Here is a 16,800-nt window from a genome sequence, read left to right as displayed (position 1 = left end):
TAAGTTATCAGAGAGATTGGTAGATGAAGTTGCATCCATAATGAAGAAACACAGAACATTTGCATCAAACATTTAAACTCGGAATCGATAATTAATCACCAAAACTTTTCTTACAGGTACCAAGTAACATAACTTCAATATCAGGGCCTTCACCCAGAACAGATTTCAACAGCGCACATCAGCAAAATCAACAACAGCCACTGACTCGGCCAGTGCCATTTGTGAACCGACCTACTCAACATGCAACTGTTCCAAGCACCGCCTCTCCAGCTAATGAGCCAACGACACAAACATTTACTCCCGAGATCGTCTATACATCTCAGCCTTTAATCCAACAATCGTTTTTCACAAACCAGTCTCCTACAACCAGTTGGCCTTCAGCACCCTTCAGCAGTCCTACAAACCAGACTCCTATAAACAGTTGGCCTTCAGCACATTTCAGCAGTCCTACAAACCAGTCTCCTACAACCAGTTGGCCTTCAGTACCCTTCAGCAGTCCTACAGACCAGACTCCTACAAACAGTTGGCCTTCAGCACCTTCCAGCAGTCCTACAAACCAGTCTCCTACAAACAGTTGGCCTTCAGCACCTCTCGGCAGTCCTACAAACCAGACTCCTACAAACGGTTGGCCTTCACCACCTTTCAGCAGTCCTACAAACGAGACTCCTACAAACAGTTGGCCTTCAGCACCTTTCAACAGTCCTACAACCCAGTCTCCTACAAGCAGTTGGCCTTCAGCACCTTCCAGTAGTCCTACAATCCAGTCTCCTACAAGCAGTTGGCCTTCAGCACCTTCCAGTAGTCCTACAATCCAGTCTCCTATAAGCAGTTGGCCTTCAGCACCAGCACCTTTCAGAGGTTCTGCATCAGTATTTGTGTCATCTGACGAGAAAGATCCTGAGTCGGGCACCAGTCAATCCCCTTTAATATTTTCTGGCGGATGGAGTCATTTGGAAGGGGAACATTCAACAACAGAGGCTCAGATTCATGCAAATCTACAGGCGAGTTACCTAACGTTAATAATCAAGAAAACTTGTTTCTTTCTAGACCACAGTTCTATCCATAGCTGTTAATCAAGAAAACTTATTCCTTCTAAACCACAGTTCTATCCATAGCTTGAAATTCTCAAATGCAGCCGTAGAACAAATGCAAAATAGGGAGAAATAACTGTCCTAATGTTCTGTTTTTCAGAGTGGTGCCCTAAATACAGACACCCCTTTAAGAGCAGCTGAGCCTTTCACAGTGGCAGAAGGAGGTGAAAACCCCTACACTACACTAAATCCAGTACAGACCTTCCAAGATCCAGGGTCGCCACACGTAGCTTCACAGACAAACGGTTAGTTTTTGCAATGAATAGTCTAGGCACAAGTTATGCATACAATAGAACGACAACGTCAAAGCAAATCTTTTTAAAATATAATTTTATTGCATTTGATGCTCTTGAATGACGCACCTAATCAACCATATTGCATTATACGTCGAAAGTCACTACAACAACTGCTATAATAGATTCACCTCAACCGTGCATCTGATGTCTACGCCGGTCCCTTACAACGCTCCTGATTGGGTGTTGATAACCTAATCACAGGATTGGAAACTCTGAGTCTCTTGAGAGAGTTCACATGGGCAGGGTGTATGTTCCACCTCTCCTGAAGGATACATCTTTCAAAATTATCCCTCAGGAGAGGTGGAACATACATTTTGCCTGTGTGAACTCTCGAGAGACTGAGTTACCAGCCCTGTGATCGGTTTATCAACAGCCAATCAGGAACGTAGTAAGGGACTGGCCTAGATCTCAGATGCATGCACGGTTGATGTGAAACTACTATAGCATCCCTGGATGCTATAGTTATTTTTGAACGTACCTCTGTTACTCCTTAATCTTTGTACAACAATGAAATAATGTCCTACATACAGTAGTCCTCTTGTCTTCTGTATGGATCTTTTTCTGGAGTATCAAATTCTAGTGTTGAAATCTAAAAGAAAGGGAAAAACATAGGAGAGATAAAAGAAATAAAACGGCAAACGGGGACTAGAGCAAATATTTGGGGTTAAATATATTCCACCGACTGTCACAGTGATGACACAGCAATAAACCTGGATACCAAGAATCAACCACAAAAGTCCTCCACCCTCTGGGTTGCGCCATCCTCGATTGTACACGAAACTGATTCTCTCAGAATCATTGTATGTTCATCGTCCTTGAGAAGAATCATGACGATGATCCAAAGAAATCTAGGAAGAAGAGCCAAAGCAGCTGTCTCGCGTTCTTGCCCTCAGTCACCAAATTGTATTTTTCCACAAACGTAAAATTTTTCTCTTTTACAGAGAGCAATTCTGAATGAAGTACGGAGATTATTTAGTTGATATAACGTCTTCCTTCGATTACCTCGCGTCTGGAATCTTTCCTGCTCGGTAATCGCAAGTCACGGGCGAGTGGGTAATCTGTTACTATCAAAGCCCCCTGTTCTGGATCGTTGCTTTAGAAAATATAGTGTTTACATATATTTGTCTCGATTAACTTCGTGCATGAATTCACTTCCGATGGCAGGTGTGGATGTTGCATTGTTATGCAAGGTTCGCCTATGAAGATATTAAAATATTATTTTAAGGTATTTTATATTATATGATATTATATATATCTATATATATAATATATATCTATATATATATATATATATATATATATCCAATGTCCCCACAAACCAGTAGGAAGATAATGAAACATGACTTGGAACAAGTACTTTCGTAGTGTATTTTACAGTGTGAACTTGAACAAAAATGTGAATACTCTACGAAAGTACTTGTTCCAAGTACCTGTTTCACTTACCTTTTTACCATGGATTAAGGAATATATATATAGATATATATAATATAATATATATATATATATATATATATAAAATATATATATACAAATATATCTATATATATATATAATATATATATATATATATATATAATATATAATATATATATATATATATAAATGTATGTATGTAGGTGTGTGTGTGTGTGTGTAAATATTTAACTTCATAAATAATCACTTTATTTTCATTTCTATATTGGCCACTCTCACAAATATTATCTAAAGGGGTTGGTAAAAACATATAGGTCTTAAACGCAAGAGTTGACTCTCATCTTCACCTAACACACACCGAGAAATGACTGGATTTCGTAGCAGCCTCCTGAAATCAAGGGCTACAAATCCTGGAAACACCCTTTCATTAAAACGAATCACAAAAATTCCAGCTACTGCGTCCCTGGAACATCATGACCAGTCAGCGTTTTCCAGAGATGTAACCGAGTACCTGGAACGTTCCCTGAAGACAGCGGGACGCCATATCTTGAAAACCGACCATAGAATTTTCTTGAAAATAATCCCATCATGTTTCCAGTCCAACCTCCCTTAACCCCGAGTCAAGGGCAAAAATACCTGGGCTGGTGCAATACTATAGTAGATTCACATCACCCGTGCATCTGATGCCTAGGTCATCAGTCCCTTACGACGCTCCTGATTGGCTGTTGACAAGCCAATCACATAGCTGGAAACTCTCACTCTCGAGAGTTCACATAGGTAGGATGTATGTTCCACCTCTCCTGAGGGAAGACGTATCCCTCAGGAGAGGTAAAACAAACATCCTGCCTATTTGAACTCTCGAGAGAGACTGAGAGTTTCCAACCCTATGATTGGCTTATCAACAGCCAATCAGGAGCGTCGTAAGGGACTGGCCTAGGCATCAGATGCATGGGTGATGTGAATTTACTATAGCATTCACATCAAGAATTTGCGACCACTCATTCCGAAACAAATGGTGTGCAAGAACGCAAGCGAAAGGTGGCTTATATTAATTTTATATATCATTACGCTACGTAAAATGGGAGAATGCTAACTGGGCTGAAATGGCACTCGGTAATGGGTCACAGAGAGGCCCTGGTCCGCAGGAATGAGCTATAGTATTAAGGTTTTTTTGGGATTTTTCGTAGAGAGTGACCCCACCGCCCACACCACGCCCAGGCAAAGTTTCTTTGGGGTCGTCTTTATGATATTTACAATTTACAGCCTTTTATTTCAAGCTTTTTACGGTCATCCCCAACGGGCGAAGGTGGATCCACACCGGGTTAAAAAAAAACAAACCTGGGCGTTACTCTCTAGGGAATATCCGGTCTTTGTAACGAGTTCCCTCCTTTCCCTAAACAGCAGGAATCCTAAGTCGTTCAGGAATAGCCAGTTGGAATCCTAAGTCATTCAGGAATAGCCAGTTGGAATCTTAGGTCAATCAAACAGTGTTAATCCTAAGTTCATTCAGAAAATAGCCAGTGGAATCTAAGTCAATTCAGGAATAGCCATTGGAATCTCTAGTCATCTTGAATAGCCAGTTGGAATCCTAAGTCATTCAGGAATAGCCAGTTGGAATCCTAAGTCATTCAGGAATAACCAGTTGGAATCCTAAGTCATTCAGGAATAGCCAGTTGGAATCCTAAGTCATTCAGAAATAGCCAGTTGGAATCCTAAGTCATTCAGGAATAGCCAGTTGGAATCCTAAGTCATTCAGGAATAGCCATTTGGAATCCTAAGTCATTCAGGATGCAGTTGGAATTCCTAAGGTCAATCAGGAACCAGTTGGAATCCTAAGTCATTCAGGAATAGCCAGTTGGAATCCTAAGTCATTCCGGAATAGCCAGTTGGAATCCTAAGTCATTCAGGATGAACCAGTTGGTTTTAAATAACACAGCACTATATCTTTCTAGCACCGTTCCAAGAGGAGGACGACACCCCACCTACGATCACGGCTACGACTACTATCGACGACAAAGAATTCGAGGTAAGGCTGCTCGTATCCTTCATTCCCTTCTTGCCCGCAAAGATTTTTTGAAAATCTGTCACTTCATACGTCAATTCAATATGGAGACAGCAAATTCTCCTATTATATGGAACATAAAGAAAAATAGTCCGTACAATAAACTAACATTTATTACTTTAGTAACTTAGTTACTCAGATCGTAAACCTTTTCACTGTGATAGAAGTAGGAATGAATCCGTCTAATAAACTTTTAACTGTTAAGAAAACTCTAACCCTTGTGGGCACTGGAATTGGAATACATAAAATTTAGGCCAGATGCCAAGCGCTGGGACCTATAAGGCCATTCAGCGCCGAAAAGAGAGGAAAGCAAGATGGAAGAAAAAGAACATAATGGAGGTACAGTAAAAGGAATGAAAGGGATTACAGCTAGGGGCCGAAGGGACGCTGCAACGAACCTTAAGTAATGCCTACAGTGCATCGCATGAGGTACACTGTGAGCTCTAACCCCCGCTACGGGATGTACAACTCGAAAAAAGTAATTTTTTTTTCTTTTTTTTTTTTGCAAGGTACTCGTCCTGCCCTACGAGAAGGAAGAGGCCGATGGGGGCGTCAAGGATACGCAGGATATCACGCAGGAATCCTCCTCGATAGCCCTTGCCCCAGCTTCCGCTCACCGTGCGTCCTTCAACCCAGGGATACCGCTCAAGGTGAGGTTCATATATATATATATATATATATATATATATATATATATATATATATATATATATATATATAGATATATCATGCTCTTTGCTCTTTTTTGGGTACGCTTGTCACTACCAAAGCCTTGAGATCCAACATCAGAGGAATATGAAAGAAATCATGATGTCCGGTAGCGGGAAACGAACTCACGATACCATAATCACGACGACGAGGTCACCGAGAAGGTCAGGTCGGCAAGGTGACCTCTTCGTCGTGATTATTATGGTATCGCAGGTTCGTTTCCCACTACCGGACATCATGATTTCTTTCATACTTCTTTGAAGTTGGATCTCGAGGCTTTGAGGTGACATGCGTACCCGAAACAGGAGCAAAGAATGTGAGAAATAAAGAGGGTATTGTGGCTATTATTACATATGTATCTGGTAAAAATGCTCAGTAGATTCTACATCTATACATATGTATGTGTATGTATATGTGTGCGTGGGTGTGTAATGTAATATATATATCCTTCAGTTTAGTGAATAATTCATTCACTGAACTCGTTTTTTATGATGTTATAAATTTCATCTTTGTATCCTTAATAAGAAGTTTTAATAAGGAAATTTTACTACATAGGGTGTCCATAAGTCCAAGTTCCATTCTGAGCAATAAATACTTGTAATGGTACTGGGACTTTATGGACACCCTGTATCAGTAAATTACACATCACTTTGGAACGTCCAAATCTAAAGTCTTAAGAATCAGTAACAATACAAGATATTAGACAAATAAAATTGAAATAAATAACAAATAACGAATGAAATAACAGAAGAGCAGAGCCTGAACTATTCAATTGATCTCCATCGCAGCCGACGGAGGAAGAGGTCTCAGTGTACCTGGTCAGACATCGCAAGCCGGCTACCGTCAGCGGAGGATCTCCAACACCACCAACTTCTCCAACACCACCACCACCAGCTTCTCCAACGCTATCTCCGACACAGCCAAACGTCACCGCTTTCTTCAACGACTCCGCGCATTTCGGTAAGTAGTTGAAAGTCGTTCTAGGAATATTGTGGAAATACTATAGAAATATTCTAGAAATACTTCTGGAAATATTGTAGAAATATTTCTAAAAATATTGTGGAAATAATTCTAAAATCATTGAAGAAATATTTCTAGAAATGGAAATATTCTAGAAATATTATAGAAATATCTCCAGAGATAATGTAGAAATATCTCTAAAACTATTTCTAGAAATATTGCAGCAATATTTAGAGAAATAATGTAGAAATATTTATAGAAATATTGCAGAAATATTCCGGGAAATATTGCAGAAATATTCCGGGAAATATTGCAGAAACATTTCGAGAAATAGTGTAGAATTATTTCTAGAATTATTGTAAAAATATTCTAGAAATATTCATAAAAATATTCTAGAAATAATTCTAGAAATATTGTAGAAATATTTCTAGAAATATTGTAGAAATATGTCTAGAAATAGTGTAGAAACATTTCTAAGAACATTGAAGAAATACTTCTAGAAATATTGTAGAGATACTTCTGGAAATAGTGCAGAAATAGTTCTAGAAATACTGTGGAAATATTATAGACATATTTCTAAACATATTGTAAAAATATTTCAAGAAATGCTACAGAAAAATGTCTAGTAATAGTGCGGAAATATTTCTAGAAATATTGTAAAATATTTCTAGAAATATTGTAAAATATTTCTAGAACTACCATAGAAATATTTCTAGAAATAGCGTAGACATATTTATAGAAATAGTGCAGAGATATTTCTAGAAATATCGTAGAGATATTTCAAGACATATTTCCACCTACTGGGTTGCCAAGTGGGCCTATGAATAATAATAATAATAATAATAATAATAATAATAATAATAATAATAATAATAAATAATAACATGCCTTTTGTATATAATGTTTTCACATTAATCTTACTGTACAACACTTACGACCTCTCTCCTTCCATCACTATAGGTCTGGACGCTTTGGAATTCCGTGGTTTCCCAATTCCAGTCGACCTGACCCCCAAAAATGATGGACCCCTGACCCTGCTCTCCTCTCCGAGTAGGGTGACGGGCACCGCTATATCCGCCTCTGGAAGACACTTCAAATTTGAGTACGACGACGTTGAGGAAAATGGAACTGGGAATTTCTTGCCAAATTCGTTCAAAGGTAAGGATAGTTAGGTGGGTTATCGGTGAGTATAATCACTATTAGCAACAGCTGATTAAGGCTATCTTGGAACCTGCTAGGAAAAGCTCAGTACTATTAATTCATTGGCTCCAATAGGGCAAGGAATCTAGTATGGAAAAATGAATGCAAAAAGATAAATATAAACAAAACAAAACACGTAAGACAAAATGATAAAACTATGCGATGAGACTCGTGTAAGATCGCTCAAAAAATAAAAAAAATAAAAATAAAAAAAATTGTAACTGTTTAAGTAATTGTTGAAGACGACCTGTGAACATACTTGGAAAACCCCAGAGGTTCCGCCAGGAAAAATAATCCTGTACGGAAAAAGGAATGCAGAAAGATAATATAGAGATAAATCAAGAACAACGCATAAGATAAAATAATACAACCATGACATGAGACTCGTGCGTGATCGATCAACAAGATATATACAGCCTTAGCAACCATTTTGATCTTCTGATGTTACGACGGTTCTCGTAAAGGTTAGGAAAATTGTTCTATAATTTGGTCACAACTGGGACAAGATTCTTAATAAATTTGTGGTACTGCAACTCACTCAAGAGAAAGCAAGACCTGGAATTGACAGTAAATCTCATATAGTCTTGTGGATCTCAGTGCAAAGGGTGATCAGCATTCTGAAAAATTCCGCGAAGCATGCAAAATGACTGAATTAAAGTGGATTTGGAATATGAAATTTAATTGAAAGAAAAACCCTAGCTATATCTAATAGTGTAAGATGTCAGTCAGATACAAAGGAACACATCAGTATATGGCAGAATAAAAGAATGAAAGCATTTTCTCGGGGTTGACAGGTCTTCAAAAATCTTTAAAGACTTTCTATGCTGACCAACTTTTTTTGAACTGAATTGAACATAGAATTTAGGCCAAAGGCCAAGCACTGGGACCTGAGGTCATTCAGCGCTGAAAAGGAAATTAACGGTAAAAGTTTAACCTCGCAGTTCCACTATGAATCCATTGTTAGGAGAGGGTGGAAAGTAAGATGGAAGAAACAGAATATGAAAGGAGGTACAGTAAAAGGGACGAAAGGGGTTGCAGCTAGGAGCCGAAGGCACGTTACATAAAACCTTAAGTAACGCCTGCAGTGTACCTCATGGGGAGCAATGACAGCACTTCTTTTTGCACAGGTGAAGAAGAGACAGAACATGTTTCTCAAAAGCTTGTGTTGTTTTTCATGAAGCTGAAGAAACATTGTCAATGAAAAAAACCTGAGTTGGGAGAGATCCATTCTCCTAGACCTACTGACAAACATGTTTTGAGTTATATTGTGTGTTAGGCTTCAACTTTACTCCCACATACTGGCTGTAGCTAATTCCACACGTCTACAATCAGATGTAACAGATGGAAATCGAGTCGAATAATCTACATAAGCAGCCAGCTTGTTTTCTATGACATACGTCGTGCATATGCAAATAGTACTGGGCCAAGGACACTTCCTTGAGGAACTCCAGATTAAATTCCCGTTTTCTTTGCAAGCTATTAGTTTGAAACGATGAACTGGAGAGTAACACCGCAAAAAAGAAGAACTATAGACAGAGACCAATCACATAAACTTGGCCCTATAAATCATATGACTGGGATGATGTAACCTTCAAAAATAAACAACTCCCAGTGATACGAAAGTACAGGGATGCAAGTCCTTGTTAAGGTATTTGTAGTTGTTAATAGTTTTCAAAACTATATATATAATAAGAATTAACAATCAATCAGTTTCTGCAGACTTTTATAGTCCCTAGGATTACGTATTCGTTACTTGTTCAGTTTAGATCATTATAATCGAGTCATGGGCAACGAGAAGGCTAAATGTCCTACGGATGTGGTAACCTTCAGCAAGCCTTACAAACCTCTACTTAGTCAACGAAAAAACTCATACTTTAGTTATTTAACAGGATGTCTGGTGACTTATCTGTGTTTATTTTTAAGTGCTATTCTGCCAGAACTACGACTTTTTTAAAAACTGGTTAGCTGGAAGTATATCTTGACTATCCTTTACACAGCAAGAGACAGACATAAGTCATCGCTGCTCACTTTTGAAAAAAGAAAAATGCCTTTTCCCTCATATGTTTGGTAGAATGGAATATTCTTCTGTAAAAATGCTCCATCTCTTAACTAAGTTACGTTTTGCTAATTAAAATAATCTTACGAAATGTCTATAGTAGATTCACATCAGCCTTGCATTTGATGCCTAGGCCAGTCCCTTACGGTGCTCCTGATTGGCTGTTGATAAGCCAATCACAGGGCTGGAAACTCTCAGTCTCTCTCTCGAGAGTTCACACAGGAAGGAAGTATGTTCCACCTCTCCTGAGGAATACTTTTGAAAGACGTATCCCTCAGGAGAGGTGGACCATAGATCCTACCCATGTGAACTCTCGAGAGAGACTGAGCGTTTCCTGCCCTGTGATTGGCTTATCAACCGCCAATCAGGAGCGCTGTAAGGGACTGGCCTAGACATCAAATGCACGGTTGATGCGAATCTACTATAGTATTCTAGTTAGTTCTCAAGATTTCTGATGCAGAAAAAACTCATTGGCAAACTGATGCATAATGGAACAATTTTCACAGAGGACTGGTTGAATACTGCAATATATAATTCAGGGTAAAGGCCCATCGCTGGCACCTATGAGGTCATTCAGTGCTGAAAGGGAAACTGAGAGTAAAGGAGGCATGAAAGGTGGAACAGGAGGAGAACCTCTCAGTTGCACTATGCAACAATTGTTATTAAGAGAAGATTGAGGAAAGTAAGATGGAAGAAGGATATTTTGAACGGACGCACAGTAGGAGAAATGAAAGGGGTTGCGGCTAGGAGCCGAAGCGACGCTGCATAGGAACTTACGTGATGCCTACAGTGCCCCGCGTGAGGTGGCACTGATGGCACTATCCTCTCTACTGGGGCCACTCTGGTTGAATAGTGCCATACGTTAAATGCATCGGATATTATTATTTATCCACTAACGTTATGTTTCATTTCACTTCACAGGTTTGGATTCGACCAACGAAAACACGAATGGTGAGGAGGAAGAGGAGGAGGAGGAGAAGGAGGAGGACATCAATACACCTTACGATGAACCACACGAGTACATTCAGGTAATGAATCGATATTCGGCAATTCAGAGATAAAGGAACGTTTGAGTTTCCCGAAATAAATTTCGTCGGAAACCAACAAAGTTGTCGATATCAGATTATGAAAAAATACACTGAAATACTCGTATACATACTATTTACTTAACTTTTTCAATGTTACTAAAACATGAAATATACAACAAGCTCAAATTAAAAAAATCCATATATTCTTTTGTTAAAGAACAGAAGTATGATTGGCGAATGTGGACTTTGATAAACCTCATGAATTTAATGTTTCTTTTTATGAATAAAATAACGTCCAGGTAACTATACTCTGTTTTTTTCATCTGTCCATCTGCATGTGGTGTTTTTGTATGGTAACACTGCGTCCCGGGCTTTAGATAGTTACGCTATGTGTAAGTTTTGGTAGGTAAATAAAAGGATATCTGGGTGTACATTTGCAACTGAAAAGTTTAATAATTTGCTGTATGCTAATTACACCGTTAATATTCGAAATAGGATAGTATTATAACCGTTGAATGTAAGCTGAATGTAACTAGCGAAAGCCCGGGTACGCAGTGTTACCATACAAAAACACCACATGCAGATGGACAGATGAAAAAAAACAGAGTATAGTAGGATGTTTGCAACATATTCATAGACGATGTAATTAACATGTGATTAATCCAATAACGCTTTTTCTACCCACAGTTGATTTAGCTGCCATATCGTAAGAAAGTAATTTCAAGAAATAAAAACAAATTAATTTCTAGAATTTAAAAAATAAAAAGTAATTTCAAAAAAATTATACAATAACAAAGCAATTCCAAGATATTATACAATAAAAAAGTTATAAAATAAATAAGTAATTGCAAGATTTTATAAAAAATATAACTTAAAGAAATTATACAATAAAAAGTAATTTTAAGAAATTATACAATAAAAAAGTACTTTCAAGAGATTATAATATAAAATGTAACAAAGAAATTATACAATAAAAAAGTAATTTCAAGAAATCATAAAATACAAAAGTAATTTCAAGAAAGTACTTCCAAGGAATTTTTATCCCCCCAAAAAGTAATTCCGGTAAATCATACAATAAAAGGTAATGCCACGGAATTTAAAAACAAAAAAAGTAGTTCCGGTAAATTATACAATAAAAAGGTAATTCCACGGAATTTTAAGAAAAAAAGACAAGTAATTCCGAAAAATGAAACAACTTTTCCTTGGCGCAGAATCAAACTACTTTCCAAAACACTTAACTGCGTAAATTAAGACAGATTCACCACAACCGCGCCTAGCAACGAACGTTTCTAAAACCATAAAATTATTTTTTTTTTAACAGGTTCTCGGACTTCTGGCTCCTCCACCGGGGGTCGTCTGCGACCACGGCATCTGTTTCGAAGACAAAGGAGGAGAATTCCAACGAAAGTAAATTTCTTTGGCGTTCGAATGAGGACCCCTTTTTTCGTATTTATTTATATATTCCACCTCTCTGCACGACTGCGTGCCTCTTGGAGGGGCAGAGTGCACTAGAATGCAACACACGTGCACTGAAAGTCAACAAATTTCTTACTGCAACTTACGTGCATCAAAATGCAATTAACTTCTAAGCAACTGCAACTCACGTGCACCAAAATGCAAATTCCTCAGCAACTGCAACTTATGTGCACAAAAAATACAACACATTTCTTAGCTACTGTAACTTACGTGCATCAAAATGCAGTTTTCTCAGCAACTGCAACTCACGTGCACTTAAATGCAACAAATCTCCTAGCAACTTCACTTACGTGCACCCAAAATGTAGCAAAATTCTCAGCAACTGTAATTTACGTGCACCAAAATTCAACAACTTCCTTCATAACTGCAACTTACGTGCACAGGATGTCAACGATTTTCTCAGTAACTGCAAATTACGTGCATCAAAATGCAATTTTCTCGGCAACCGCAACTCACGTGCACCAAAATTCAATAACTTTCTTAGCTAATGCAACTTACGACCTTTGTACAAAGCCTTACCCATCACATACATAAAGTTGCGTCCTTACTACAGTAAAACGTGATATACAAACGTTGGTAACATGTCGCATACATATCACAAAGGTTGAAAACAAGACGACGACAATAAGAGAAGAATGAAATCCTTGGCAAATGCTGGACAATTACGTACTACCATTCATTCGAATTGTTTGCGACATGTGTGTGACAACTTGCCGACGTGTTGATGACCCGTCTGATTGTAGTAGAGTGGACGAACCAGTATGTCGTCTCACAATATTTATTTATTTATCACTCAAGTGACTCAAGGTATAAGACAGGATTAATATAGCATCCTATTAATCCTGGACCTATGACTCATTCATTCTTTGTATACATCTGTGTTTGCCAAAATGATATTTTCCCTTATATAAAAAGTGTCCATCACTTGAGAACGTGCCTTGTCTCCATTATTTATTGTTATCACAACGCACTTGTTTAGCCTGCACTTGTAGCCTACGTTGGTAAAGTGTAAAATACCGTTCAAAACACTATCGATCATAAACACCATTGTTTTATTTCCGTCATTGTATCGTTTTTGTGAGATCTATGAGTTAGTATGCCAGATAATATATAATAATATAAATATCTTACAAAAGCAAAAAATAAAACGCAATTATAAGCGTTCGCACTTCATAATAAATGCAACGACTGTAAAAAAAATTTTCAATAAAAGAAATCTTACTTTGCATTTATATGGTGTAACGAGCACGAACTACAAGAAAGGGATATACCCTTCATTGACATATATCTTACAACCAGGAATTATTTACATCACATAATGTGAATAATGTATTTAATTCATATACCTCTCTCTTAAATGACCACAGAAACCCACAATAGTCACTACTGGCAACTGCAAGGAAGCCTTCTTGGAAATGTACAATTGAATCCTACAAAGTTATTTAGAACAATCATCATCTCTCTTCAGGTGATTCAGCACAAAAAACCTCATGCAAGCACTGCAGCACTAACCTTAAGCAATCACCTATCTGCACTAATAGATGTAATTCTATTAATAATCAAATGATAATTTTCCAAGGGGAAAAAATAACTTCAGACGCACAAAACTACACTACAGGAAAATGTTGCCAAGCACCACAATTTTATTCAGTACCTAAACCAAAACATGTTTTTTTTTTAAGTTCAACTAAAAACTACGAACTTCAGTGTTGCCAAGTTATCATATTTCAATTACGGCAAAGGTGAGTAAAAGGTTGAATCATTAAATATCAATTTAATTTGGCTCATAGCACGGTGTGTCTGGCTTTACTGCCAAAAGTAATGAGCACAATATTTCTTCTATTTGACACATTTATTGTCAATAAGGTCCAACCAGGTTTATCTCACTTTCCCACCACAGCAATCCGAAGTTCCCTGTTCAGGAACATGAAGTTCCTTTCTTACTTCTGTGTTCCCCACGTGAGTCAACATCCCCCAGTGCCAAGCATGACCTTCGTATCACAATTGGGAAGGGAAAAATGACACATGGAAAGAAGGGTTGAGTTCCCTAGGCCTAAGATCTTAGCAACACAGTCTAGTCACCTGAAAACAAGTTCAACTCTCCATTTTTCAATCAGACACAAATCTGATCAATTAGCAAAGCTACTTTTAATGATTTATTCCTGCGTCTTTTATCTATCACGTGAGATCATCCTAATCAGTCGAGACAAACGAAAAATACGTACAATCTCCATGTCGACTCGCACTTCAAAATGCTGTAAAAGTGATAACAACGTTTAGCATTTCTTAATGGCGTCCTTTCATGTCGATTGTCGAACTTCATTCAGAGGTAACTAATTGTACAATCAATATCTTTACCATCTCCTTGGAAAATATAACCTCATTACGTCACTAACAATCACACTCGATTCAAACTTCTAGTTGCCAACTTCACACAATCATTTCACTGAGATGCTGAATTGAATTGAATATAAAATTTAGGCCGAAGGCCAAGCACTGGGACCTATAAGGTCATTCAGTGCTGAAATGAAAATTGACAGGAAAAGGGTTGAAAGGAGTAACAGGAGGAAAACCTCAAAGCAGTTGCACTATGAATCAAGTGTTAGGAGAGGGTGGAAAGAAAGATGGAAGAGAGGGAATGTGAAAGAGGTACAGTAAAAGGAACGAAAGGGGGTTGTAGCTAGGGAGCCGAAGGGATGCTGCAAAGAACCTTAAGTAATGACTACAGTGCACCGCATGAGGTCCACTGACAGAACTACCTCCCTACGGAGCTGAAGTGCTGAGCTTATCTTACTATAATGGGAGTAATGTTTGTCATTCAATCACGGCCAAACGGCTAATCCGATGGGCATGAAACTTGGCAGGGTTATAGTGGGGACCCATAAGATGGTTTATAATGGGTTTTCATCCTCCCCCTCCCCCCTCCGAAGGGAGTGGGGGCGAGAAGGGATTCCCTGAAACGGCGCTGTTTATGCCCGTAGATTGCTAGTAATAATAATAATAATGATGTGTAGATCCATTGCAGTAGTATAAACAAATCTATTGGAAAAAAAAGAAGAAAACAGGATGCAGTAAACCAAAGCTAAATTTAAAATGGGATTTCCTATCTACCTCCAGAAAAAAATAATATATCAGAAGTTGCCAAAGCTTCTTATGACGCTTTTACGATACTCTTATAAAAATCTTGAGATCAAATTTTGCCTAATTTCTCACAGGTAGCAAAACCGAACTGCTAAGCGTTCGTCGCCTTTCAGAGAACTATCAAAATTACAAATAAATTCTCTAAATGTGATGAAGTAATGAATGACTGTTTACCTGGCGTATTATTACTTAATACTTTACTACCCTTTTTTCACCAGAAGTCTTCACATGAGTATTAGCCTAGCTGTCAATTCTTGCAAATTATCCCAAACCAAGTAATCTAACGGAATCTTCAAACTCTAAAGAATTCGAATAGCATACAGGAACTAGGCCAAAGGCCAAGCGCTGGGACCTATGATGTCATTCAGCGCTGGGAAGGAAATTGATAAGTAGGTGGGTTTGAAAGGTGTAACAGGAGGAAAACCTCAAAGCAGTTGCGCTATGAATCAACTGTTAGAAAGAGTGGAAAGCAAGATGGTAGAAAGAGAATACGAACGGAGGTACAGTAAAAGGAATGAAAACGGCTGCAGCTAGGGGCCGAAGGGACGCTGCAAAGAACCTTAAGTAATGCCTCTTAAATTGTAAATGAACACAACGCTTGAAGTCCTCTAGTAACATTAACGTTTTCTAGATTTCTCGACTAAATTTATCACAGATATTTTCTTCAATGTCAGTTTCGTCATATATGCTCAAATCTCAGGGCATAAAAGTTCCACGATTCGTTCAGTCTTTATTTCACGACAAAAGTAATCCAGTTAAAAAATAAAAACTTCAAGTAAGTCGAAATAACTTATAAATAGCCGATGCTAGAGATAAGGCCCAAATCCTCATTGGTATAACAAACGCCAAGATTTAACCGGCGAATGCAAGTGTGCTTACAGTTTTACGATAGTGTATTTACAAATAACATTTACAAGAGACTGAAATCACTAAATAAGTTTTCTGCAAAGAAAACTATTGTGCCGGTTTTGACTGGCCTTCCTTCCGCCCTTGTTTCTGTCCGCCCTCAGATCTTAAAAACTTCTGATGCTAGAGGGCTGCGAATTACTATGTTGCTCATCCACCCTCCACTCATCAAACATACCAAATTGCAGCCCTCTAGCCTCAGTAGCTTTCATTTTATTTAAGGTTAAAGTTAGCCATAATCGCGCTTCTAGCAACTATATTGGATAGGCCACCACAGGGTGGTGGTTAAAGGTTCATGGGTCGCGGCTCGTACAGCATTACACCGAGCCCACAGAGAGATAAATCTATTTTCGGTACAGACGCTGTAGCGTCTGTACTGAAAACTCGACTGTGCCGAACGAACTTCGGGGAATTTATTTACTCGTTTCTTCCGAGTTACCCTACGACACTAAGCACAGGAATG

At 38.2% G+C, this 16,800-nt stretch overlaps 1 protein-coding gene across 1 annotated transcript in view; it reads left to right on the top strand.

Annotated features, from left to right (window-relative positions):
- Positions 1 to 13,332, top strand: part of LOC135216278 (mucin-2-like) — a 43,660-nt gene extending 30,328 nt beyond the window's left edge. The window contains exons 3-10 of the mRNA XM_064251445.1: positions 117 to 1,001; positions 1,192 to 1,336; positions 4,753 to 4,826; positions 5,372 to 5,512; positions 6,359 to 6,530; positions 7,491 to 7,688; positions 10,708 to 10,814; positions 12,136 to 13,332. Coding sequence (XP_064107515.1) covers positions 117 to 1,001; positions 1,192 to 1,336; positions 4,753 to 4,826; positions 5,372 to 5,512; positions 6,359 to 6,530; positions 7,491 to 7,688; positions 10,708 to 10,814; positions 12,136 to 12,225 — 1,812 coding nt within the window. The 3' untranslated portion in view covers positions 12,226 to 13,332. The remainder of the gene's footprint in view (positions 1 to 116; positions 1,002 to 1,191; positions 1,337 to 4,752; positions 4,827 to 5,371; positions 5,513 to 6,358; positions 6,531 to 7,490; positions 7,689 to 10,707; positions 10,815 to 12,135) is intronic.
- The last annotated feature ends 3,468 nt before the right edge of the window (positions 13,333 to 16,800 follow it).

This window comes from Macrobrachium nipponense, chromosome 6, assembly GCF_015104395.2.
Source record: "Macrobrachium nipponense isolate FS-2020 chromosome 6, ASM1510439v2, whole genome shotgun sequence".
In the NCBI taxonomy this organism is placed as follows: domain Eukaryota; kingdom Metazoa; phylum Arthropoda; class Malacostraca; order Decapoda; family Palaemonidae; genus Macrobrachium; species Macrobrachium nipponense.
Note: the sequence above shows the minus strand (reverse complement) of the source record. Positions and strands in the feature narration are given on the sequence as shown.